The 25,440-nt window shown below is 39.6% G+C and overlaps 3 protein-coding genes across 4 annotated transcripts in view; 2 read left to right on the top strand and 1 right to left on the bottom strand.

Annotated features, from left to right (window-relative positions):
- Positions 1–13,404, bottom strand: part of LOC145440637 (sentrin-specific protease 6-like) — a 34,760-nt gene extending 21,356 nt beyond the window's left edge. For both annotated transcript variants that reach the window (XM_080318332.1, XM_080318331.1), the window contains exons 1-9: positions 13,345–13,404; positions 11,164–11,282; positions 10,098–10,317; positions 8,970–9,091; positions 6,132–6,224; positions 4,504–4,604; positions 4,315–4,431; positions 1,612–1,725; positions 745–932 (exon numbers count right to left, since the gene is read on the bottom strand). In XM_080318332.1, coding sequence (XP_080174458.1) covers positions 745–932; positions 1,612–1,725; positions 4,315–4,431; positions 4,504–4,604; positions 6,132–6,224; positions 8,970–9,091; positions 10,098–10,317; positions 11,164–11,193 — 985 coding nt within the window. In that variant the 5' untranslated portion in view covers positions 11,194–11,282; positions 13,345–13,404. The remainder of the gene's footprint in view (positions 1–744; positions 933–1,611; positions 1,726–4,314; positions 4,432–4,503; positions 4,605–6,131; positions 6,225–8,969; positions 9,092–10,097; positions 10,318–11,163; positions 11,283–13,344) is intronic.
- Positions 1–24,457, top strand: part of LOC145440655 (uncharacterized) — a 66,423-nt gene extending 41,966 nt beyond the window's left edge. Inside the window, exon 5 of the transcript XR_013915591.1 lies at positions 23,489–24,457. The gene's annotated coding sequence lies outside the window, so the exon portion shown is untranslated. The remainder of the gene's footprint in view (positions 1–23,488) is intronic.
- The window catches only part of LOC145440646 (proline-, glutamic acid- and leucine-rich protein 1-like), a 225,957-nt gene that overhangs the window by 128,471 nt on the left and 72,046 nt on the right, over positions 1–25,440 (top strand). The window lies entirely within an intron of this gene.

Genomic DNA, 25,440 nt, shown 5'->3' with positions numbered 1-25,440 from the left:
TCAAATGAAACAAATAGGTCGACATGGTGTTATGCTTAACGTACCGCAATATCCCAACTGAAGCAAGACTTCGTGGGAATTGGTTCTCATATCAAGAAGCGCATGAAGAATTGTGATGTAGACAACATCGTCAGAATGAAGCAACACGGTGTGTCACCAGCGGTGTACGCACAACTTGAGTGTTGCCAGCCAACAACTGCTGCTGATAAACGTTCTTTCTCCATTCTTGGCAAGCTACTTAGTAAGGACAGACACTTTCTACCCGAGAATGTTGAAAAGTGTCTTTTGTTGTACTACAACAAATTTGACATATTTCTACCATAATGCGTGAATTCTTCGTAGGTCCAGATTTCGTTGAAATAAAGTTTTTTCATGTAACAAATTGTCAGTTTTCAAGTCAAAAAAGTTTTTGCAGGTTCAACTACTTTGCAAGGACAGACAGTTCCAACCAGAAGAAGATAAGTGGTACCTTTCTAACATTATGTGCGAAAACACACAATTTACATACATGCAGGCAAAATTTTGTCAAAATTAAGTTTTTAGAGTAAAAAAATGTCAAACTTTTGATTTTTACGTCAAAATCTTGGTTTTTTAATGTAATAAAAATCACCATTCTAATCACTAAGGCTGGGCGTGATGATTTGAGCACTCGAATTCCACATCATTCATTCTGTTTTAAAGCTATAAACAGTGATACTGGAAGACTCGAAGCCCACCGCTAGTACTAGTAATTCACAAGCTAACCTTTGCGGTCTTCTGTAAGCGACGCGGTTTCCAAAAGCTCTCTCGTTTCTCCCTGTAGTCCAGGAAAACAGATGACGGCCAGGTACCAGTGCGACGATTCGTTGATGGGGATGAAGATAAAGTCCTTGGAAAACAGGTCCACGTTCCGCGTCCATTTTTTCACTCGATTGTGACGACGTTGGGCAGGGCTGCAAATGTTTCGAGTTGAAATCAGAGAATGGGTGGTCATGGAGGTCATGTATGCGACACGAGTGCGCAGTAGAGGGCTGTTCAAATATCACATTTTTGCCGGGGATTCCCTTGTTAAATTGTTAGGTTGCCTAAAAAAGCTGCATACCAAATTTGGCTCGATTCCAATTGGTGGATGTGAACGCACAAGTGTTAAATTTTGAATTAATCATAAAAAAAAATTGAAAAATGTTCAAATTTTGCTGTTAACCCCATAAGATTGCTAAGGTGTCGAAAATAACGATGCTTAATAATTGTTTGCTTGCTTCCAACTTGTATAAGCTAAGTTATTTGACTTCATAATTCTGGGATAACCAACTGTTAAGGCATTTTTGCGAATCCGAAACTTTCAACCTCAATAACTTCGCCTCTACCAGTTGAAAGCGAGCAAAAAATTATCAAGCATCACTTTTCAAAACTGGAACTATAACTACTCTCTTTACAAAACTAGCAACTACAGCATTTTTAGGCAGTTTATCAATTTAATCAGCGAATCCCCAAAAACCGGAAAAAAAAACAGTCTATTTTTAGAAGGTCTGAAAATTAAGCAATACATAGTTTAAAAGTGTAGGGGTGGCACATACAATTCATCACGAAGGAAACAGAATTACAGAGAGCCACTGAATCAGTCATTCTTACTTTGCTTGTTCCGAACGATCCCCGCAACGTTGCATCAATCTCTCGTAGAAAAAACAACTGAACATATGACATCGTTCCTGATCCCTTTTCGACAACTTTTTGTTATAAATATACCTGCAACACAAGTTACATCTCTCAAATCAATAACATACATACAAAGATGCAATTGGGTGATGTGCGATAACAAGATAAGCAAGACATAGACAAGATGCTCGATATAGGAGTCATGAAACCCCGAGCCCCACGAACCATAAGCAACTTACTACAGCAGTCATTAACCACAAAGCTTTAGCTCAGGGTTACTTTACCTTTTTTCCTCAATTGCCCCTTTTCAAAAATTTCCTTGGTCTGGTGCTCCCATATGTTAGGGATTGTACGAAAAAAACAATGGGCAAGGGGTCGAAATTTGGGCGGTCTTTTCGAGTTGAGACTTTCCCGCTGGAAAACTTTCGCGCTTGACTTCATTTTGTAGTTCTCAAATACACGTGTATTTTATTTAATCATTTTGGCCAAATAGCTTCAAATCATCTTCAATGTACAGAGGGCTCTCGCACTCAAAATTGGTAGAGTGCCTCTTGGATTTAGAGACATTGTTCGCTACAGGATACAATACCTAGTTGAAACATTCTGAGGAAAATAACCTGAGAAATGAGGTCATTGATCGCTGCACACGCATGCGGCAACGCTCGCTAATTTATCGCGTCAACGTCGGGCCTGAACAACCGCATATAAAACACGCCATGTGCGCAAGATTTGATCGCTGGCCTAAACACTAGAGTCGCATCTCCAACAGGCCTGGGTCACAAGACATAATAGTTTGCCTCAGCAATCGCATCTGTAATAGGCCTCGTGCGCAAGATGTCGACGGCCTGAACTATCGCGTCGCGGGTCTCACAGGCTTAGACCGCTATCTACTGTCGTTTGGAGACAATGCTGTTAAGTGTATAATGATTAGCGACTATTATGTCATGATTAGAGCCCGACCGATATTGGATTTCTGAGCCGATACCGATAAGACCGATATCCAGTACCTCCACCGATAACACCGATATATTCAGCCGATATTCAAAAGATATGGAATCTAGCTCAAGGCCCATATTTAACACCTCAGAGCATTTCTTTCAACAACTTTACAGCCATTGATATGCTTGAACATGAAATAAATGGTCAAGGAACTATAAAAATGTATCAAAAGCACCAATCCAGCAGTTGCAGATTACAGTTCACGAAGCACAATTTCTCGGCCGTTTCTCCAAGGAGTGAACTTCTGTGGTCTTCCATAGATGATGAATATAGTACTAAACACAGTGAGCAGTCTTTCACTTGGTAGCATAGTTAGTGGCACAGCAGGAAATCTTTCTTCATTTCGGTTCCACCGCTCCCTTGCAGGGGATCTTTCCTTCAATGGTTTAACCAAATATTGATATTGATATTCTTCTGACAATGCACCTGAAGCCTTCGGCACATCATTAACAAATAGCTGATGAGAATGTGCAAAACAACTCAAATTGTCCACGTCTGCAACTGCTCCACCCATCCCCCATGGGCCTTTGACTAGCATTTCAACAATCAATTCATCAATATTTTACACTCTTTTGTCAGAATTGGCCAATGTCATCATGGAATCAAAAATTTTCGTATCAATTACTGGCTTATTCCACGTTTGCTTGATTTTCTTGCCCTCTATGCTCGCATATTTCCTATCATGGTGGCCCCGCAGCCGCAGGCCTCAGTCAGACGACTCCATACATTACTGGTATAATTAGCTCTGTTGGTACCGAACCGGGAAATGTTTCGACTTGACGCTTTTCTCTATCATTACGAGGGCCCGTCCAGCATGATTGAAGTTCTCATTTCTCTTACCGATTGAAATCTTCTGCAGACAACTATCCATCCAGCTGCTCTGTCTTAGTTGATCTATAGATAACTAAGGTAAACCGGTTTACCTTAGTTATCTATAGTTGATCGATTACTGCAGGGGGATTCCCACGAAGTCAGTGGGGCATAACGGTGGTTAGTTATGTATAATATTCAGATAGACACGCCTACTGCCCTGTATGCAGTATGCACTATATGCAGCTTGGCCATTTATTTTTATAATTGACCGTCCTCACGTCTTTCACCGACTTCTCTTGACTCCCTGCCACCACGTTGTGACGTCACAAAAATGGCCAATATTTTTTTACCTTCAATGGCCGATACCGATATTTCTCTCCAAGCGTGATATCGACTCGATATTATCGGCGAGCCGATAATCGGTCGGGCTCTAGTCATGATTGTTCAACAGTGACATCGCAAAACAGAATGACATCGATTACTATAACATAACAATTAATGTATTGCGAAGTGCGAATGCAGGGTGCGTACTATGCATGGGTACAGGCTTTTTTCCAGAATTTGCATGCCATTTAAAGGGTGCGTATTATACAGGAACACTATGTTCAGAAAATTACGGCATATCTAGTTCTACTTGCAGTCATTGCTAGCTCAGAGTTATCACTACAAATAGTGCTGCAGCCAGCGGGTAGGTTTTAGGGGTCGTGTGAAGTTAGTTGTGTTTCACTTGGTTAGTTGCGAATTCTTAAAGGTTAGTTTTAGCTCTAGTTTTGAGTTCAGAAAATTTGGTAGTTTTAGTTTAGCATTTACTGTTGTTTCTAGAAGTTTGCACAAATCTGGAGTTGAGACACAAAAAAAAACACCTACTTGAGATAGAACTCAATAATAACGTCGTTCAGAAACTCTCCCTCGTTGAGGCAAAATTCATCCTCGTTAGTCACAGTGATCCCGCCTTTCACGGGAGGAGGAGGATAAATAAAGAGCCTGTCAAGAGCAATAAAAGAAATAAGAAAATCGAACGAAACCGAGATCAAAACGAATAGATATATATCTCACTCTTTTCGGGGCCCATCAAAGCCTGTCAGGTCGTCGGCATTGGAGATTGGCGTTGACTGGACGGAAGACCGCGTGGCAATGGCAGGTTGTTGTTGTGGCTCCTGAAATTTCAGTTTGATACATCTCAGTCTATATAATAACGGCACGAGGCCGACGTCAAGTAATGCCGTGAAGTTTTACTTCAAAATATCATCAATTTTTTATTCCTTCCCAATTATTTGGAGAGTTGGTCGGCATCAAAGTACTTCTACTCTTATGGAGTACTCGAGTCAGTTTTACTGAACCAGCTCATTATGATTTTTGACCAATACCATTCAAGACAGTGGTTACCAACCTTTTTCGACTCATCGTTCATCGCCCCAAAATGTTGGGAACCAAAAAATGGACGTACAAACTGCACCGGTAATCACCGGCGACTTGACTAAAAAAAGGGGGCCTTCTTCGTTATTTTCGCCCCCTAGACCGCCAAATCGCCCACGTTGGGAACAACTGATTTAGAAGTAGGATGTAGTTTTGTGATATGATCCCATCACGCATATGGGTGAAATTGTCATAACGATCATTATTTAACCCCTCCTACATTTACTTACTTAGTTACGTACGGGTGATTAAGATTTTTTTTTAAATAATTGTCGAAATTCTATAGTTTTTTTCTTCTGGCTTTCCCACAAGACGCATGTTGTCACACACATTTACAAAAACACAGCTTCACTTCTACAGGTTGGAATTGAGCCAAACTGATTTCGAAGCTGTATTTCGAAGCTAGCAAAATTCGAAAAAAAAAAGTTATGTTCGACCCATTGACTGCGTTAGGGTTGTTCAAAATCAACTTTTTCCAGGTTCCATGTATTTGATAATTACATTGCTAGGTTGCCGAAAAAATTTGTCTCAATTCCAACCCATAGAAGCGAAGTTATTTGAGTTCTTCATAAATATTGTTAAGCAACTGTTTTGAGACAACTTGACAATTCCACGGGATTTACAGTAAAAGTTGCAAAACAATCGAATGCCATAAATTCTCCAATTGGCAAGCACTTGTTGGATAATCGCGCCTGTGCGAAAAATTATCGAGACGACAGATTTCGCATCTCGGAAAGGTTCGTTCACACTTTCATTTGTGTGCCTTGGGAGTCTACTTTTATCGAAATACACCAACCAAGGCTGTGTCAACAAAAAAAGTTCGTGTACCATCTGAAAATGGCACATTAAACGCTCTCATATTCGACATTTCATGCTGGTGACGTCATATTTTGTGATACGATTGTTGATATACGATGTTCTTTTGAATTCTCAACTAGTTGCTGACGATTACGCCTGACAAGTGTCAGCCGAAAATATTCGGGCTCATTTCAATATCAATATATTTATTAATTTTTTATAATAAATTCTAAAATTTTAACTGGCTGCGCGTCGGCTTCTTTTGGTTGGAGTTGAGCCAAATTTGGTGTGCAGCGTCTTCTCAGGCCGCCTAAGAATGTAATCAGTGAATCCGTGGTATCCGAAAAAAAAGTCATTTTTGAACAACCCTACTGTGCATCCAATACCAACTTTTTTACTTCTACCTCATGGAAACCGTTCATTGCAATAAAAAATCTTCCCTGGTTTCGCTATAACATTCAACAACTCACCAGGTCACACTTTTCCTCCCTCTCTAGCTCGCAAGCCGCAAAGAGATTTTGTCGCACATCGGAGTCTTCGGAACTCAATATTTGGAAGAAATCCTGAACGTAAAGGCGTCGTTAAGTATTTCGGCACAGACCATGCATGCAGATGAACTGGCAAATTAATCGCAACACGGTACACATACTTGGGCCTGATAATTTAAGTAGTCTAATTAGAGCAATTTGAGCGAAATGACAGTGATGTAATTTTAATCTAATTTGGATAATGCTTCTGCACTATAATTTTAATCTAATTTCTGGCTTTCCTGAAAATCCTTCGGGAGAACTGTACACTAGGGCTCTTCAAAAATGACTTTTTTTCTCAAATCGTACTGGCTACTTGATAAAATTGTTAGGTTACCTAATTTAAGCCTACACACAAAATTTGGTTCAATTCCAGCCAGTAACCGCTTTGCTACAGGAGAAGAAAGTTTCTATTTATTATATAAAAATGAACAATAAAAAATTTGAAAATTTTCTGTTCATCCCATGAAAGTGTTAGGCCAGTGGTTCCCAACCTTTTTCGTCTCATCGCCCCCTTTTGAAGCTCCACGCCGATCATCGCCCCCCAATTTTGGGAACCAAAAAATGGGCATACACCGACAAGATAGCGTAATGGTTAAGCGTCCGGCTTCTTGATCGGTAGGTCGTGGGTTCGATTCCCGGCCGGGTCAGACCAAAGACCTGATTAGTGACACTGGTATCCATGACTTCCCTGCTTGGCGCTCATGCATTACTGGGATAGCATGGAGGGGTGGTGCATGACTTAGAAAGCCGTAAAGGCTATATCTGCACTTCCTTGTCCGGCGGCATATGCACATCATGCAGTCATGGTATGCATATGCGCAGATCGTGTGTATGTGTATCATGAGTCGGTGTATATGCCGCAAAAACATCAAGGGCAAAAATAAACTACGTCCTTCCTTCCTTCCTTCATACAATCTGGTATCATCGGCGAGTTGACTAATAAAAAAAGGTCAACTTTTCGGCTCGTCCTCGAAATTACACTTCTACAGTCAAATGTTCGCGAGTTGACTAAAAAAAGGTCATCTCTCCGACTTGACTCCTATCAGGACCGTAACAGCACTTCGTCAGCCCCCCCCCCAAAAAAAACGTTGGTCTTGGGCCCCGAACGGGTGATAAACCAAACCCCAGCCCCCCTCAACCAGTGGGCTTTTTGTCGTTACATATCAGCCATACCCTATTTCATGTACTGTTTGGTGAGTCACCGTACTTCACCTAAATTCGCGAAACGCGACAAATTTATATAATTCATGCTTGAATCAGTCAATATGGTCGGGAATTGCATATATATTGCTATCGATTTTTATCCTCTCTCTGCTCACGTAATCAGATTGATCGGTAGAGCTGAGTGTGGTGTGTTGGAAAAGGTAGGAAACCCTACATAATAATTAAACATCTTCGGGTGGACCCTTTGTTATATTGACATTCGTTACATGAAGCTAACAATTTCGTGACCTCCTATATCTGCTATGATAAGGATATCGCCAAAACGTACCAAACTAAAAGACGAATATTGTTTCAAATGGGTATTTCTTAAGTCGCATATAATTTTTCCCTGCGAGGTGGCATTTGTCTCATCGGGTTCAGATCGCCAGGACAGGAACATTCGACGCCAGCCATTGAGGCGCATAAGGACAATTAAACATATGTATATATCGAAGTTTTCGGTCAGCACAAGGGCATTCCTTTTCGACCAAGGTATTCTCGATGCTGATCGTTCTGGCACACTTCTCGGAGTTGCATGTCACATGGCCTATAACTTCATATGTATTGGTGCATCGTGGCGCAGTAATGGCCGATGCTGAAGTCTCCATTTCCATAAATCATGCGTATTTTGGTTGGGGGAAGGGTACCCCCAAATCAAGATATATGACAATATTAAATCGCTAAAAAGCTAAATGAATTTCTAATAAAATACTCTATAATTTATGTTAATTCACGAAATAATTTTAGGCCCCCTGCGATTTCGGCCCCCAATAAGGGGTTAGGGGTGCGGCAGTTACGGTCCTGACTCCAATATAGCCGTTTTAACGCGCCATCGCCCCCTTCGTCCGTTTTCGCCACCCTATCGCCTCTTCGTTATTTTTGCCCCGCTAGACCGCCAAATCGCCCCCTGGGGGGCGATATCGCCCACGTGGGGAACCACTGTATTAGGCTGTCTATAGAAACGACGCTCACCAAATTTGGTTCAATTCCAACCAGTGGAAGCGGAGTTATTGCCTTCGAAAAATTTTGATTTGAATAAAATAGTTTTTACGGTGACCGATTCTTTGTTCATTTATTATAGTTGTGCTCACCGTAAATACTATTTTATTCAAATCAAAATTTTTCGACGGTAATAACTCAGCTTCCACTGGTTGGAATTGAACCAAATTTGGTGAGGATCGTTTCTATGGACAGCCTAACAATTTCATGGGGTGAACAGAAAATTTTCAAATTTTTCATTATTCATTTTTATATAATAAATAAGAACTTTCTTCTCCTGTAGCAAAGCGACTACTGGCTGGAATTGAACCAAATTTGGTGTGTAGGCTTAAATTAGGTGACTTAACAATTTTATCAAGTAGCCAGTACGATTTGAGACAAACAGTCAATTTTGAAGAGCCCTAGTGTACAGTGCGAAAAGATCCAATCTCGGTGCACTGTACCGGTACAGAAATTTGCCGTTCTCGTATTCATGAGAACGAGCATTGGTTGGATATGGACTGAACTAGTTTTTTGTTGCACTTCTTTCTGATTCGCAATTCAATTTTCGAGTTCTTAGCCGTACTGCGTACTCACCGAAGGCTTCTTCCATTTCCGCCTGACCAATTCCATTTTTTGGCGCAATGTCTTCTCGTTACATTGGGCGCTGGCTGACAACGCTTCGGCGTTGATGTATATCATGAAGTAACGCTCGTCACCTGAATAAAACAAGGTTGGGGTATAAAACTAGTTGGCAAAATGGTTAATGATCTAATTTGCATTTTTTTAAATTAGAGAAATCACGAGCAAGACTCGCTTCATAACTGCTAAAACTTCGGGACTCACACAAACAGAATGGCCGTCTCAGATAAAATATTCTGTTGGGCAAACTCATTTTAATTGCCAAATTGCCAATAGCCTATACTGATACAACCATATTGCTGTATTTAGTGATGTTCGGTTGGGGCTTTGAAAAAAAATTTGCTTGCAAGAATCCACTTTTCCTGCGATATACATAACCGCTTTTCCAGAATAACTTAAAAACGAATTGCCAGATACAAAAGTCAAGGCTGGGCGTTACATGTTCATTAAAAATATGTTTCTCAAATTTGTAGTAGTAGAAATGGATTTTCGGCACTCGTATCAAATCAATGACGCGAATTCTCAAGACACGGCCGCGTATTTCAAGTCATTCAACTACAAAATTCCCTTTGAAAAATAAAAGTCTTCCCGATTTCTACATAAATAGCATGATGGTATTTTTCAGAAAAGTCATTTTGGTGCTAATATTTGCGCAAGACAGATAACGGTTGCATGATAATAAAGCTAACTTTGAACTAAAACGAGCAAGGGCGTCCGCGAAGACAAAAAGGTTGAGAAACACTGGTTGTGATGACTCAAGTCACAATTTGTCTTCGACTCGAGTCACTTTTCATTCGGCACGACTTGGGTCACTTTGCGTATAGGCACGACTTGTCCTCGAGTCATTGCGTGTGACTCGAGTATATTAGAATGTGATGCCTTCGATTTTCACAGAAAGTGAGTTGAACCTGACTCGAGCTTGGTGAGGAACAGTGAATAACATGACTTTGACTCGACTCGAGTCAAAACTATTACCAGTAAAATTGACTTGTGAATTAGAACATTGTGACCTGGGTAATACAAAATAGTAGGCCTATATCAAGTATATTAACACTAATATGCACAGAACCGGCAAGATCTCACCATTAGCACTATCCGGGTCGTAATATGGATATTTTCCTTTAACCTGCTGGAACTGATGACGCAGAGCGGGCAAGGAGCCAGGCGTGAAATGGAGATAGATGCATGGTTCTTTGCCAAAACATATCTCGCATTTCGTCACGTTGACCCATTTCAAACTGAGCACTTTCTGACCGTCGGAGTGCGGCGAATAAACGAAGCCGGCGATATCGTTATTCGATATCTGTAAATATTCAAATCAATAATATATATTCAAGTGATTTTCGAGGTACATAATTTTAAAATACAATTGAATAGTATATTCCTATTGAAATTAACCCAAACTTTTTCGGGTAATGCATGTATAAATACTCAATCCAAAAATCTGCCTCGTATGCGAGCCGATTGATGATTGAAATTAAAATTAAAACAAAATTAATAAATACACTTGAATCAAATTAATACATGAATAGCCTAAGAAATCTTCTATTTCTATTAATGATATGGATCAAATAAAATAATAGGCCTACATGAATAAGTTACAATTATTCGATCCCAAAATTTGCTACGAATTTGAGCGAATTAACGATTGAAATAAATGAAATTACATTAGAACTATTGAATGAAAATAAATCGAAATAATACACGAAAAAATAATTGATATCTGCAAAAGCAGCACTCTCATCAATCATAAGCATAGTTATTGCAGTCAGAGAAGGTAGGATTTCAAATAATGAAAGGATAATTGACATCTTAAATTCTTCAAAATCCAAAAGCATACTTCTCCTCTGAACCACCCAACAATTTCATGGGGTAGCCAGTAATGTTTGAAATTTTTTTCATTTTTATGTAACAAATTCATCTTCCCTTACATTAATGCTTCTACAGCTTTGAAATGAGCCAAAACTGGTGTGCACTGTGCAGCATTTTTTTTTGGCAACCTAACAATTTTATCAAGTAACCAGTAAAATTTGAAGAAAAAAAACAAACAGCCCTAGTGTACAGCACTCTAGCGTAGGGATGATATATCGCTATATTTGGCGCTCTAAAATTATTACTAATGAATTATTAATAATATTATTCAACCCACCCTTATAGGCGTTTTCGTCTCCACCTTCATTTGTCCAATACGTATCAAATCCGCCGTTAAATTCAAGCTGTATGAAGACCCCAGAGAAGCTTTGCTGGGCGTCTTGTAGGGGGAGGGCTCTGAAATAAATGAGAATAGAGTTTCTTCATAATAGTGATTATAAGCAGAGCCCGACCTATATCGGATTTTTGAGCCGGTACCGATAACCTTCACCGATATATTCGGCCGATATGCAAAGGATACGGCATCTAGCTTGAGGATCATTTTCACAACTTCACAGCATTTACTTGGAACAAATTTACAGGACATGTAATGTACTACAAAGGCTGCATCTGCAGGCCTGTAACTTGTAAGTAGGGCGATTTTTTTGACATGTCAAAACATGTCATAATTTTGTCAAAATTGTAGTGTTAGGTCAAAAAATTGTCAAAATTGTTTATAAAATCAATTTTTTTTTGCAACCTGCATTTAGTTTGTATTGTAGATGTTTGCGCTGTCGGTGAACTTATCATTCTACTTCTTACAGCTTGCAGCCTACTTTATAGGCCTATCATTGTAGTTGGTCCATTGTCTGGTCATTGTGAATGAAACAATTAGGTGGACATGGTGTTATGCTTAACGTACCGCAGTATCCTAACTGAGCTTTCTAGTCTACCTAAGAATGTAGGAAAGTATCTTTCGTTGTACTGCAACAAATATTCGATATTTCTACCATAATGCGTGATGGAACTACCGGTACTGATATTCGTCACAGGTCCAGATTTCGATAAAATATTTTTTTTCATATAAAAATTGGTCAGTTTTTAAGTCCAAAAGTTTTTTCAGGCCAAACTACTTCGTAAGGACAGAAAGTTCCGACCACAAATAAAAATAGGTAGTACAATTCTAACATTCTGTGTGAAAACACCTAATTTACATACATGATGGCAAAATTTTGACAGAATTAAGATTTTAGAGGTCAAAAAATGTCAAAATTTTGATTTTTTAGATCAAAATCTTACGTTTTCTAGGCAAAAAAAAATCACCCTAGGTATAAGAAATAGATCAATATCCTAGCTAGTCTAACAGGCGCAGATTATAGTTATCCGACATGCTACGACCACGCAGTGATGTCACAAAAATTGTCAATGTTATCTCGAATGGCCAATGTCGATATTTATTGTGATACCGTATAGACTCGGTATTATCGGCGAACTGATATATAACAGTGGGCAACAAAATGAAAAAGCTATTAAATTTGTCCGTTTAAAGCTGAACTACAATACTCATATGTTTCTCGTATCTTTTGACTTGTAAATGGATAATTTTCTGCTGAGCCAACAAAGTGGGTATGCCTAGTATCCCTAGCAAACGAGAAGCTTAAAGCTATTATATTTGATGGACCTCAGATTCGAATACAGAGAAAAGATTCCAATTTCACTTTAAGAAAGGATCTCACTGCATGGAATTCCTTGTAGGATGTAGTAAATCAAACTTTTTTGGAAGATCACAAAGCGCCCAACTACAAACAGTAGGTCCGAAAATTGGTATCTGCATATGGAAAACTTGATGCAGACATGGGCATTAAAGTGCACTTCCTGTTCAGTCATCTTGATATATTTCCTGAGGTTGATATATTTCCGAAGGTTCCCCCAAGACACCAAAACAACATAAGAAAGATATTAGGGTAGATGAGATGAAGATGAAGACTATTGCTGGAATCTTCCGAAGAGACTGCACTAAATTGTTTACAAGCGAAGATCGAGTATTTAGGCATATACTTATATATAAAATTGGATTTTATTTAGGTACATGTCCTGCATGATATCCGTGAAAGTATATGAAACTATGACAAATGTAACACCACTAAATAACATGTTACTGTATTTGGATTTAAAACGGTCTCCTGTGTAAAAGTAGCAAATAGATTAAATTTCAACTTTATCACTTGGACTTGGCAGTTTTTTATATTTAGCCCATACAGCGATAATATGAGATTTTGGTCAAAATAGTCCCATGGGTTATCTCCAAAATCAGAGCCAATTCCAAAAACTAAGGTCATATTCTGAATCGGTGCCCTTCAGAACCCCCAAAACCAATCTTACTCTGCCTGCCTACTTATATGTGTTGACCAGTGTAATTGATCATCCGGCTATAATTGTAAGCAGAATCTCAAATAATCAGCTGTAAAACAATCCTTACCGGCGGGCGAGTCAAGCCTCTGCTTCTTTGCTGGCCCGTCTGTATCGGAGTCACTGCAAATTGTACACAATTGTTTTTAATTACTGTGATGGGGAAGGAACGGACGCAATGAGCGACAATCGCAGAACTCGCCTGATAATGTCGTTAGAGTCTTGAGACGTTTGGCTGCTGGATTGAGACTTTGTCCGACTGCCTGACAATGTAAGAGAATTGAATATACTTCATGGAGACTCTTGGAGGTACCAAACTCTAATCATGCCAAAATTTCAAGTGGTTCACTGATTACATTGTTAGGTTGCCTAATAAAACGCTACACCCCAAATTTTGCTCGATTCCAATTGGCAGATGTGAATGCACAGGAGCTTTAAAATTTGAATTTATTATAAAAAAATTTAAAAAATTATGCAAATTTTACGGTCAACCGCACATGAAATTGCCGAGTCATCTATAAAAACGATGTAAAACAAATTTGACGCAATTCCAACCCGTAAAAGCCGTGTTCTATGAGTTTTTCATTCATAATCCCGGGATTACCCACCGTCCAGCTTATTTTTGCGAATCCAAAATTTTCAACTGCAATCACTTCGTTTCTACCGGTTGGAAGCGTGCAAAAAATGTTAAGCAACCTTCTTTCAGACGACGTGACAATTTCATGGGGTTGAGAGTATAATTTGAAAGAAATTCAAAATTTTAAAACTCCTGTGCATTCACATCTGCCGGTTGAAATCGAGCCAATTTTAGAGTGCAACGTTTCTAAGCAATGCAATCAGTGAATCCCCAGAATCTAGAAGAAAAAGTTATTTTTGAACAACCCGGCTGTACACAAACAAAGACCCATCGAAGCGGGAGTGTTTCGTACACAATATCTACATGTTAATCGTCTACCTATACACTCAATTCAATAGAATCACCAAGACAAAGATTGAAAACTTCATACCAGATGAGTCATCATCTTCACTGTCGCTTGATATTGTTATGCATTCTGGAAAAAAAATCACAGTACATCCTGGATCAGTGAAAAAATAATGAAAATTAGTGTTACCGTGGCTCGCTGATTGACTAGATCTGGCGCTTCTCTTCAACATCGGCCTGCCCCGAAAGCTCCCAGCCTGTATTGTATATTTATACCGTAATCACACATTTTCTTGGAGTTGAACCAGAATTGTAACCAACTCGCAAGGTTCTGATTCACAAGTCGACCTTACTTATACAGTTTTGGCTCAAGTCATTCTCAATTCACCACGGAGTCAAGTCCGAGTCAATCTTACTTTTATAGGTTTGACTCGAGTCAAGTTGAGTCATTCTCAATTCACCACAGAGTCAAGTCCGAGTCAATCTTAAAAATTATAGTTTTGACTCGAGTCAAGTTGAGTCATTCTCACTTTACCACCGAGTCAATCTTACTTTAATGGTTTCGACTCGAGTCAATCTTACTTAATTATAGTCTTGACTCGAGTGAAATCGAGTTATTCTCAATTCACCATAGAGTCAATCTTACTTTAATAATTTTGACCCGAGTTAAGTTGAGTCATTTTCACTTTACCACTGAGTCAATCTTACTTTTATGGTTTCGACTCGAGTCAATCTTACTTAATTATAGTCTTGACTCGAGTGAAATCGAGTCATTCTCAATTCACCACAGAGTCAAGTTCGAGTCAATCTACTATTATAGTTTTTACTCGAGTCAAGTTGAGTCAATTTTACTTTACCACCGAGTCAATCTTACTTTTATAGTTTTGACACGAGTCAAGTTGAGTCATTCTCACTTTACCACCGAGTCAATCTTACTTTTATGGTTTCGACTCGAGTGAAGTCGAGTCATTCTCAATTCACCACCGAGTCAATTCCAAGTCAGGGTGCAAAGGGCTGATTCTAAGAGTTGAGACTCAGGCTCAAGTCATTTTCAATTAATTTTACAACTCTGCTTGTGGAAACGAATTTGTCTCACTCTCACCAGAGATGGACAGTAAAAAAATACTTCTACTGTGGCAACTCAAGTAGGTTTTGCCTACTTTCACCACCTCCCACAGTGGCTATTACGTAGGACTACTTCTACTTCACAGCTTTCAGTTTTATAGCCAAACCTAGGCCTAAAATAGTGTTCATTTCCTTAGAAATCACTTCTACTTGTAACTGAGTGTAAATTTATGCCGTTACTTTTATTTCTACTTGGTGTACCAGCTAAGATTACTTTGACCATGCCTACTACTAAGTTCCTTGAAACAGGAAAGACAGTTTCTGGCCAGATTTGTCTCGAGTCAATGAATTTGATATGAATTGCATGGAATCGGAAAATTGATACGAAGGCACCCAGGCGTTACGTCTCAAAAAAAGAGACAGCTCAAAAATGAACACATTTACTCACTGGAAGGTCTCTCATATATCTTGTGAAATCGCTATTGTTCGTCTGCTCATGCACACGGGAATAGAAGCTCTTGGAAGACATGCTGGCAAATTAAACAATGTTTAAGAATAACACAGCTGCATCTGAAGATCCTCTTGAGGTACAGAACTTCAATATACTCTTGAATAGTAGGCTATATTGATGTTGAAATGAACCCGAATATTATTGTATATCAACAATCGTAAAAACTACTGTACTAAGATGTATGATATCACTAACTCACAGTCGCAATGAATCAACAGTATCATTATGCATACATTCAGATGAAACACATCATACCCATTTTGTTTATTCGTGATTTCTTTTTGGGTTCGAATAATCTGATCCGTGATAACCTTGAGAAAAATACAATACTTTACTAAGACAATAGTTGCATACGGTAACAAATTCATGAAATTGTTAAGTTGTTTAAGAAAACGATGTATAATAAATAGCAAATTTGACCGAATTCCGAACAGTAGAAGCAAAGTTACTGATGCTAAAAATTAGGTCTGATATGAATTCACAATTATCATTTTGAAGCTGAATTTTGATTTCAAAATTTAAATCTGCAGGTACATATAACACATCTTTAATTAGTACTAAATATTGTGACAGAATATTGCTTTACCTTGGTTCTTCTGATATCTCTCGGTCTGAATTCTTTGCCACAAGAGCTGCAACGATCTCTCGTGCTTGACTGAATTCCGCAGTTGCCGCACAATATTAAAGTCTTTTTCTGAAAGAAAATTGTCGCATTATCAGTTCTTGTCCAGTACAATCCCACGAAGGAAAATTTTACGTTCAAATGCATCACCTCCTCTGGTGCAAATTTCACGGCCTGAGATTTCCGAAAGTATGAGCTGGTTACTGGAAAACATACGACAATAAATCAATCATTATTCACATATAAACACCTTCGCAGATTGTAAATCTATGAGTTAACACAACAAGAACCAGCAGTAGTTTAGATAATATTTATTCTTTAAATTTTTTAACAAATTAAGGTAAACAATGATCGTGGGTAGTTATAATCAACTTTAGACATATCATGAACATTATTTGATCCTATGAATTGTTTGTAACTGTGTTAACGGCGTGGCCGTCGATGGTTGCATAGTGTAGTGGCTATCACATCTGCTTTACATGAATATGGTCCAGCGTCCAGCATATATCCATCAAATCTTACCATTTACAGACTTTTCCTGTGTATTCCAAGCTGATAAAGGTGACTTAGCAGTATTAACCTCTCCCTTAAGCGGGCAGCCTATAGCAGGTCTACAAATAGTAATCAGACTAAATCTTTGAAAAAAACTTGGATCAATTCAAATAGGCTGCTTTGTACAGATGTGCATGTAAATTAAGCATGCTAATCCTGGTCAGAATTTCTATAAAGATGAAATATTAACAGAAGGCTTAGAAGTTCATACCACAAAAAAATGAGAAACTTTGGTCTCAAATTCAAGACATTAGGATGATTTAATCTCATTTTCAGCAATTTCAGTCATGATGAAGAGAGGTCTTAAAATTGAGACCGATTCAGCGTTTCAAGACTATATAGAATTGTCACGATTATTCGGTCCACAGAATAAGACCAACAAGCGCATCTTAAGACAGATTGTGCTTATTGAGACGATTTTTTATGCGTCAATTTTTTGGTCTTGTTTTCAAGACAAATTTTGCTAATTAAGGAACATTATGGTCCCTGGTCTTAAAAATAAGACTGGAGAGTTGTCAAGAGATAAGTACACAAGACACAACTAGCATATTGAGACAATTTTTGATACTTCAGTTGTTTTTTTTGGTTCATTTTCAAGAAGAAAATATCAGACCCGCCACAAATGCTCTGACTTGGACAGCAGTATATATTGTTCCGACTTTTACAGATTGAGTGGTAGGTGGCATGTACCTTGATAACGTTATGTAGTGAATGTTTTGTAAACTCATTAGCACAGTAATATCTCAACACCTTTAAAAGGATGTCCCCACGGCCCCACATCAATACTACTATTTTCGATCAATATGGGTCTTACTTTTGAGACACAAAGTATTGGGCAAGACTAATTGGTCTTCAAGACGATCGATTTGAGACATTGAGACCTAATTTACCTAATGTTTTTCTTTGTAGCTGAGAATGACATCTCTGTGAAGTAATGATAAGCCCACATCATTTTCACAAAATGCCATGAGGTGTGGTGAAAATCATACGATATTATCTTGAAATTGATGTTGAACTGGTATTACATTCTTCAGGGTCGCGTAAAAGGTACATATTTGACTTCTTATACCCAGCCCTACTTATTGATAAAGCATCCACAAAACAATACATAGAAAAGACATGGTAGCAGGAAGCTTGTGATTTTTGTCGTGACAACATTGGAATGTGCATTGGAAAGAGTACACAACCAATTAATAAATAGAAATTTTCATAAGAATGTATACGCCTGCGACTTCTACAATTTTGCCCTGACATGCTGATTTATGAACCAATGAAGTGTAATTCTAACGCTGACAACTTCAAATACATTTTTTTTTATATGAAAACTCATATTTTGAGTTTTTTACTACTTCTAAAATTCAAATTTTACTTTTTTATGTCAACATTAAAATTTCTTATTTGAAGAGCTTCTTGGAGGTACAGAACTGCAATATACAATTGCATAAGATATTCATATTGAAAAAAAAAACAGAATGTTTTCGGCTGACACTCGTAAGGTGTAATCATCACTCGTCAGCAACCCAGAATTGGAAAGAATATGGTAGAACAAAAAACAATCTTATCAACTATGACATCACCGGCTTGAAATTTCGAATAGGGGCGAAGAGATCGCTCAAGCTCAATGTAACCACCAACCCCACCCAACTTTAATAACCCTAGCGCGGCTAGCGGCCTAGCCCACAACCTAAGCTTGCCCTAAGGACCCTCAGCCCAACCCTAATGACACTAACATTCAACCGTAAACTGCATCACCTTGGAATCTCGGTACATTTTGCCTAATACAACAGGTGAGCAGGGACAATCCTTCAAGTTCAAGTAACTTAATAAAAAATAATAAAATGTTGTAATCATAGGACACCGATTCCATACATGCGGATTGTGACCATGCCATGACTGCATGATCGTATTGTGAAGATAGAAACCAACTTTATTGTGAACTTGACTGACCTATTTGTGATTTGGGAACATGACTGCATCTGCATGATGGTATTGTGAGACTGATCTACCTAATTGTTAACATCACTACTGATGTTATGATGCAAGCTACTGTCCTTACTGCGCACTCAATTGCACCAACCCTACTCTCGAAAATCGCGATGCTGAATTAGGCATGTTGACGAAGAAACGTCCGTAGTTGCTCTGTTGGGCAATCAGAATGCGACTGACCTATCGATCTCGCCTTCCATGACATGCCACCCCATTTTTGTCGCTTGCTTTTTTATACTATCTTCTTTACTTTACATTCACTGTGCATGCCTCCTCTTTACATCGCCTAGGCCAAGGTGGGTGTCCGATTTCATAGACTACTTCAAGTCGCTTCGACACCTTCCTATCTTTCATTGTATCGCATTTTTGTGGTGTATTGAACTGATACAATTGCTAATAAACCAATGCTGATGAAGCATCTATAAGGAAAAGAAAATAATGAAGACTATCGTGAAGCACGTAATTTGGCTCCGTCGTCTATAATATTCTAATTATACTGCGCCACAGCATTGCGGGTTGCGATTAAGGATGCTATTTTGTAATACGGAAACTCGATGACCTCAAGACTATTATAAAAAGTTTGGGGAACAGACGAAAAGTCACTTTCATAAATAAACTAATCTGGAATCCTATCATGATTCGTGATTCGGATCCGACGGTCGGGCATAAAATACGGATCCGGATCTGGATTACCGTACGTCCTCATTTAGGAGGATTTGTTCTCTTTTTTCAGGTTTTTAAAATTTTTCTCTTAGAACGCCTAAATGTTCTCCTTTTTGAGAAGATGTCCTACTTTAAAGCTTTTAGAGCTTAGAAAACTGCCGTGTGTTATGTATTTTGGTTGGATGAAAATAAAGACTCTCTCTCTCCCTCTCTCTACATTCGAGTGAAAATGGGCATAAACAATGACATCATTGGCATAAATGACGCTAAATAGGAAATTCGTGGATTAAAATAATTTGAGCACGTTTTCTGCATCATCGGTTTTCTGTAATCTCAGTACGGAACGGAACCAGCTGTATGTTTTTAGCAATGATAGTTTTTAGGAAATAGTCTGTTTTCAAACTATTCTGCTTGGTCCAGTCTATAATATATAAACATTGGTCCACTGTCATATTCCGGAGACCAAAATTAGTTTTTGGCGAATTTCTCATATGACTATCCCATGTAAAATAGGGACATCACGCGGAAAATCAGGCAAATCCGAGAGTCCTCGACTCGTAAAAATATGCGTTCAATTTGAGTCCGGTATCCTTCCAAGCGAACGAATTTCAACATAACGTTCTTGCATAGAAAACTGAATTTCTTCACAATTTCCATGGTTCTAGACTTGCGAATAGTGTTCTGTTATTTCAATCACGGATCAGGCTGTTGAGCTGGTATCGTTGGTAAAATAGGTGTTATAGTAAGAAGAGTCAGTATGGTACCGGTATATAAAACTATATATAAACTGCCAATAATCATCACGTGTTGTTATACATCTCGTGTTTTAGGCCCCGTGGATATACTCAGCTATCGCAGCTATCGCAGCTCCCGCAGCTATCGCAGCTATCACAGTGTGGATATACTCAGCTATCACAGCTATCGCAGCTATCACCAAATTTCGCGGACAGAGAGGTCATTTAAAGGTCACGTATCGTTTAGGGCGCAGCTATCAGCGCTGGAGCTTGTCTGGGTTGAATTAGTGCGCAGCTATCAGATCCGGAGCACGTCTGAGTTGAAATAGTGCGCAGCTATCAGATTCGGAGCATGCCCGGGTTGAAATAGTGCGCAGCTATCAGCTCCGGAGCACGTCCTGGTTGAAATAGTGCGCAGCTATCAGATCCGGAGCAAGTCTGAGTTGAAATAGTGCGCAGCTATCAGCTCCGGAGCACGTCCGGGTTGAAATAGTGCGCAGCTATCAGCTCCGGAGCACGTCCGGGTTGAAATAGTGCGCAGCTATCAGATCCGGAGCAAGTCTGAGTTGAAATAGTGCGCAGCTATCAGCTCCAGAGCACGTCCAGGTTGAAATAGTGCGCAGCTATCAGATCCGGAGCAAGTCTGAGCTGAAATAGTGCGCAGCTATCACATCCGGAGCAAGTCGGAGTGGAAATAGTGCGCAGCTATCAGCTCCGGAGCACGTCCGGGTTGAAATAGTGCGCAGCTATCACTACTGTGGATATACTCAGCTATCGCAGCTATCACTAAAAATCGCAGACATACAGGTCATTTAAAGGTCACGTATCGTTTAGGGCGCAGCTATCAGCGCTGGAGCTTGTCTGGGTTGAATTAGTGCGCAGCTATCAGCTCCAGAGCACGTCTGGGTTGAAATAGTGCGCAGCTATCAGATCTGGAGCACGTCCGAGTTGAAATAGTGCGCAGCTATCAGATCTGGAGCACGTCCTGGTGGAAATAGTGCGCAGCTATCAGCTCCGGAGCACGTCTGGGTTGAAATAGTGCGCAGCTATCAGCTCCGGAGCATGTCTGGGTTGAAATAGTGCGCAGCTATCAGCTCCGCAGCATGTCTGAGTTGAAATAGTGCGCAGCTATCAGATCCCGAGCAAGTCTGAGTTGAAATAGTGCGCAGCTATCGGCTCCGGAGCACGTCCGGGTTGAAATAGTGCGCAGCTATCAGATCCGGAGCAAGTCTGAGTTGAAATAGTGCGCAGCTATCGGCTCCGGAGCACGTCCTGGTTGAAATAGTGCGCAGCTATCAGCTCAGGAGCACTTCCGGATTCAGATTCATTCATTACACGGCATGCAAGGACTATCTTCGTGATTTTCAGTGTACGGGCGGTGAACAGATATTCTGACATCCACACGGGATCAAAAAAAAATCGTTACTTTGTATTAAAAGCTCTGCTTACGAATAATTATGCAGCTGTAAATACATATTTGTTATAATATTGACTAACACCTGTGCGATTCCGTGGATGTAGCGTAGGCTTTCCCTACTGACGGCTCTGCCTATCATAGATATTCACTGATCTGATATCGGACGTGTGCGACTGCAGGTACAGTATATGGAGGCCTATTATTCACTACACGGGCCTTATACGTATCTAATTAATATAATGCACACTCCAAAGACAATATTTCGATACTGGTGCACCAGAAGAAGGGTGTGTTACTTTGATTGGTATGTCATGAATAGAATATAGCTCAGAGACCTACTCGCCTGGTAACTTTATCAAAATACTATGAGGAGCCTAAATACAGTCCATCCTCAAGATTACCGGACCACGACTTACCTATCGATCTCGCTTCCCATGACATGCCGCCCTATTTCTTGTCGCTTTCTTTTTCTATACTATCTTCTTTACTTTCATTCAGTGTGCATGCCTCCTCTTTACATCGCCTAGGCCAAGGTGGGTGTCAGATTCCATAGACTACTCCTTGTCGCTTCGACATCTTCCTGTCTTTTCATTGTATCGCATTTTTTGTGGTGTATTGAACTGATAAAATTGCTAATAAACCAATGATGATGATGATGAAGCCGCTGCACATTCCATGCGTAAGCTGGGTGCGTGCCAACAAAACTTGATTCAAACATATTTTCGTGAAATATATCCGCGATTGGATGAGACGAAAGTCTCACGTTTTACATAATGACTAAAGCTACACTATGCATATTCTGAGTTGAGATGGGCTATTGACGTCAGAGAAGAGAGTATGCTGAGCTCGCGAACACGTGCGTTGGACCAGTGGTTCTCAACCTTTTTCACCTCGCGGACCGGCAAAATTTCAAAATATATGTGGCGGACCGGTGGACCTTAAAAGTTGAAATCAAACCCAGATGTAACGTATGCAGCCTTTTTTCTGTCGGTTTGGTACTAGAGCAGAGGCTACGGCCGCATTCTAAGACATAGTTGTAATGAACTAACTGGATGAGAAATACCTATGTTAAACTGTCAATGTTCATTACTGGTGAACTCCTGTCTAATCTACTTTTTGATATCGTCTTACTATACGCAGCGAAATCCTAGTATCGAAATAGTACACTGCACGTGCCCGTGTATGGGTTACGATAGGCCTCCATATACTATACCTACACTGTAGGTTAGGGCTCTTCAAAAATGACTTTTTTTCTCAAATCGTAATGGCTACTTGATAAAATTGTTAGGTTACCTAATTTAAGCCTACACACCAAATTTGGTGCGATTCCAACCAGAAGCCGCATTGCTACAGGAGAATAAAGATTATATTTATTACATAAAAATAAATAACAAAAAATTTGAATATTTTCTGTTCACCCCATGAAAGTGTTAGGTTGTCTAAACGATGTTCACCAAATTTAGTTCAATTTCAACCAGTGGCAGCGGAATTATTGCCGTCGAAAAATTTGGATTATGAATGAAATAGTATTTACGGTGATTAATTCTTTAATTCTTTATTATAGTGGCGCCCATCGTAAATTTTTCATTATATTTCGAACCACACACTTGGCTATCGCCTATCGGTGTTGTGCTGATGACGAAATTTAGGGTATACCTCCGGACGGAGCTGATAGATGCGCACCAAATACCTCCAGGCATGGCTCAGAGCTGATAGCTGCGCATAATTTGAGTCCAGACCAGTGTTGGGATCAAGTCACTGCCTTTGAGTCATTTCGAGTCATTGCACATTTTGACTCGAGTCGAGTCAAGTCAAGTCACAAATCGATTCAAATTGAATTTTCGAAGTATGAGAGATGATTCAAAGTCAGTACATTTTGCTAGCTGTGTGACAGACAGATTAATTTGCTATTTATCTTGAATCAAATAACCAATATGAAGTTAAATATACATGCAAAAAGGCGTTGTATCGCTTACGCACACGTAGAACTGCTAATAAAACACGTGATAAATATAGAACCAAATACAGAGAGAGGTTGAAACAAATTTATATGGTACAATAGCCTACACCACCCATCTACACATCCGTGAGAATATAAACAAACAGACTATATCGTTGTTCTATTTAAATCATACAAAAGGGTAAGTAAAGGTGAGCACTGCGCAACTTGAGCATTGAGCCGTCTAAGAAACAGAGACACATTGCTATTTAATCTACTACTACGGCTACGTAAGCTGTGATAGCTTTGTTTGCGGTCCATGGAATCATACACCCACCTTGGCCTAGGCTAGAGGTGTCAAACATACGACCCGCGGGCCCCATCCAGCCCGCCAGACGATTTCATCTCGCCCGCGAAGCAATTTTGAGTAGATTGAAAAATGTGAGTATTATTATCTAGCACATTTCTGGAAAATGTTGGTGTTTTTAGTAAGAAATACTTGTATTAAATAATCCCTCAAGACATCAGTTGTAGAGTATGTTCATAGGCCACATTATAACTATAACCGACAACGGTGTTGTGGTTTCAATCCAGTCACCATTAGAAACAAATAGCTGGCATTGACACCCAATTCCGAGGAGGCATACTGATCACAGTATTTTATGGAAAAAAATGACCAAAAACTAGATATTCACAGAAGTGAAATGGCCAACGCGAAACCGCTATATGCAGGTTACATGGAGAATTTACAGTTACACGGGAATATAATTCAAATATCTGTGGTCGTCGCACTGCTACATGGCTTTTGACTCGAAAGATCCACAGCTACTAGAGAAACGCTTATCGCGATTTAAGAATAATTAAATAAATTTCAACGTGCGCATTTACAGTTGAATCTGCTGTATTCCTCACACGCAGGGTTGATGCCAGTACCATTAAAACTTGATGACTTGAAATTGACACGTAAATTTTGCTCCGAGTCATGACTCGAGTCACAATTTTCTGATGACTCGACTTGACTCAAGTCATTATCTCAAAATACGGAAATGACTCGACTCGACTCGAGTCTATATGTGTAATGACTCGACTTGGACTCGAGTCATTACACATGACTCTAACCAAGTCATATGACTCAACACTCAGACGGCCAAGACCTACATTTCATTGCAATTTCGAAGAATAGTAAATTAACCACCCTATTGTTACTGCATGATACTTGAAAATGCGACCAGAAACTATTAAAAGTGAGGAAAATTAGTATATTATAAATGCGAACCATTCGATATCACCAAACATACTTATAGAAAGTGGGTAAAGTGGGTTTAACAAGATTTTAAATGGAAAATGAGCAGTCAACACAATCACTTGGACTTGGACTCGAGTCATAATGCCATGACTCGGACTCGAACCTCCGCTCGATGACTTGGACTCGGGCTTGACTCGGTGGCTGCGCACTATTTCAACTCAGACTTGCTCCGGATCTGATAGTTGCGCACTATTTCAACCTGGACGTGCTCCGGATCTGATAGCTGCGCACTATTTGCATCTGGACGTGCTCCAAAGATAATAGCTGCGCACTATTTCAACCTGGACGTGCTCCGGATATGATAGCTGCGCACTATTTCAACCCGGACGTGCTCCGGAGCTGATAGCTGCGCACTATTTCCACTCAGACTTGCTCCGGATGTGATAGCTGCGCACTATTTCAGCTCAGACTTACTCCGGATCTGATAGCTGCGCACTATTTCAACCCAG

This window comes from Botryllus schlosseri, chromosome 6 (genome assembly GCF_051294905.1).
Source record: "Botryllus schlosseri isolate E-star chromosome 6, Bs_hap1, whole genome shotgun sequence".
NCBI classification, from domain to species: Eukaryota; Metazoa; Chordata; class Ascidiacea; order Stolidobranchia; family Styelidae; genus Botryllus; species Botryllus schlosseri.
The sequence above is the reverse complement of the archived record's forward strand: the minus strand, read 5'-3'. Positions and strand labels throughout refer to the sequence as shown.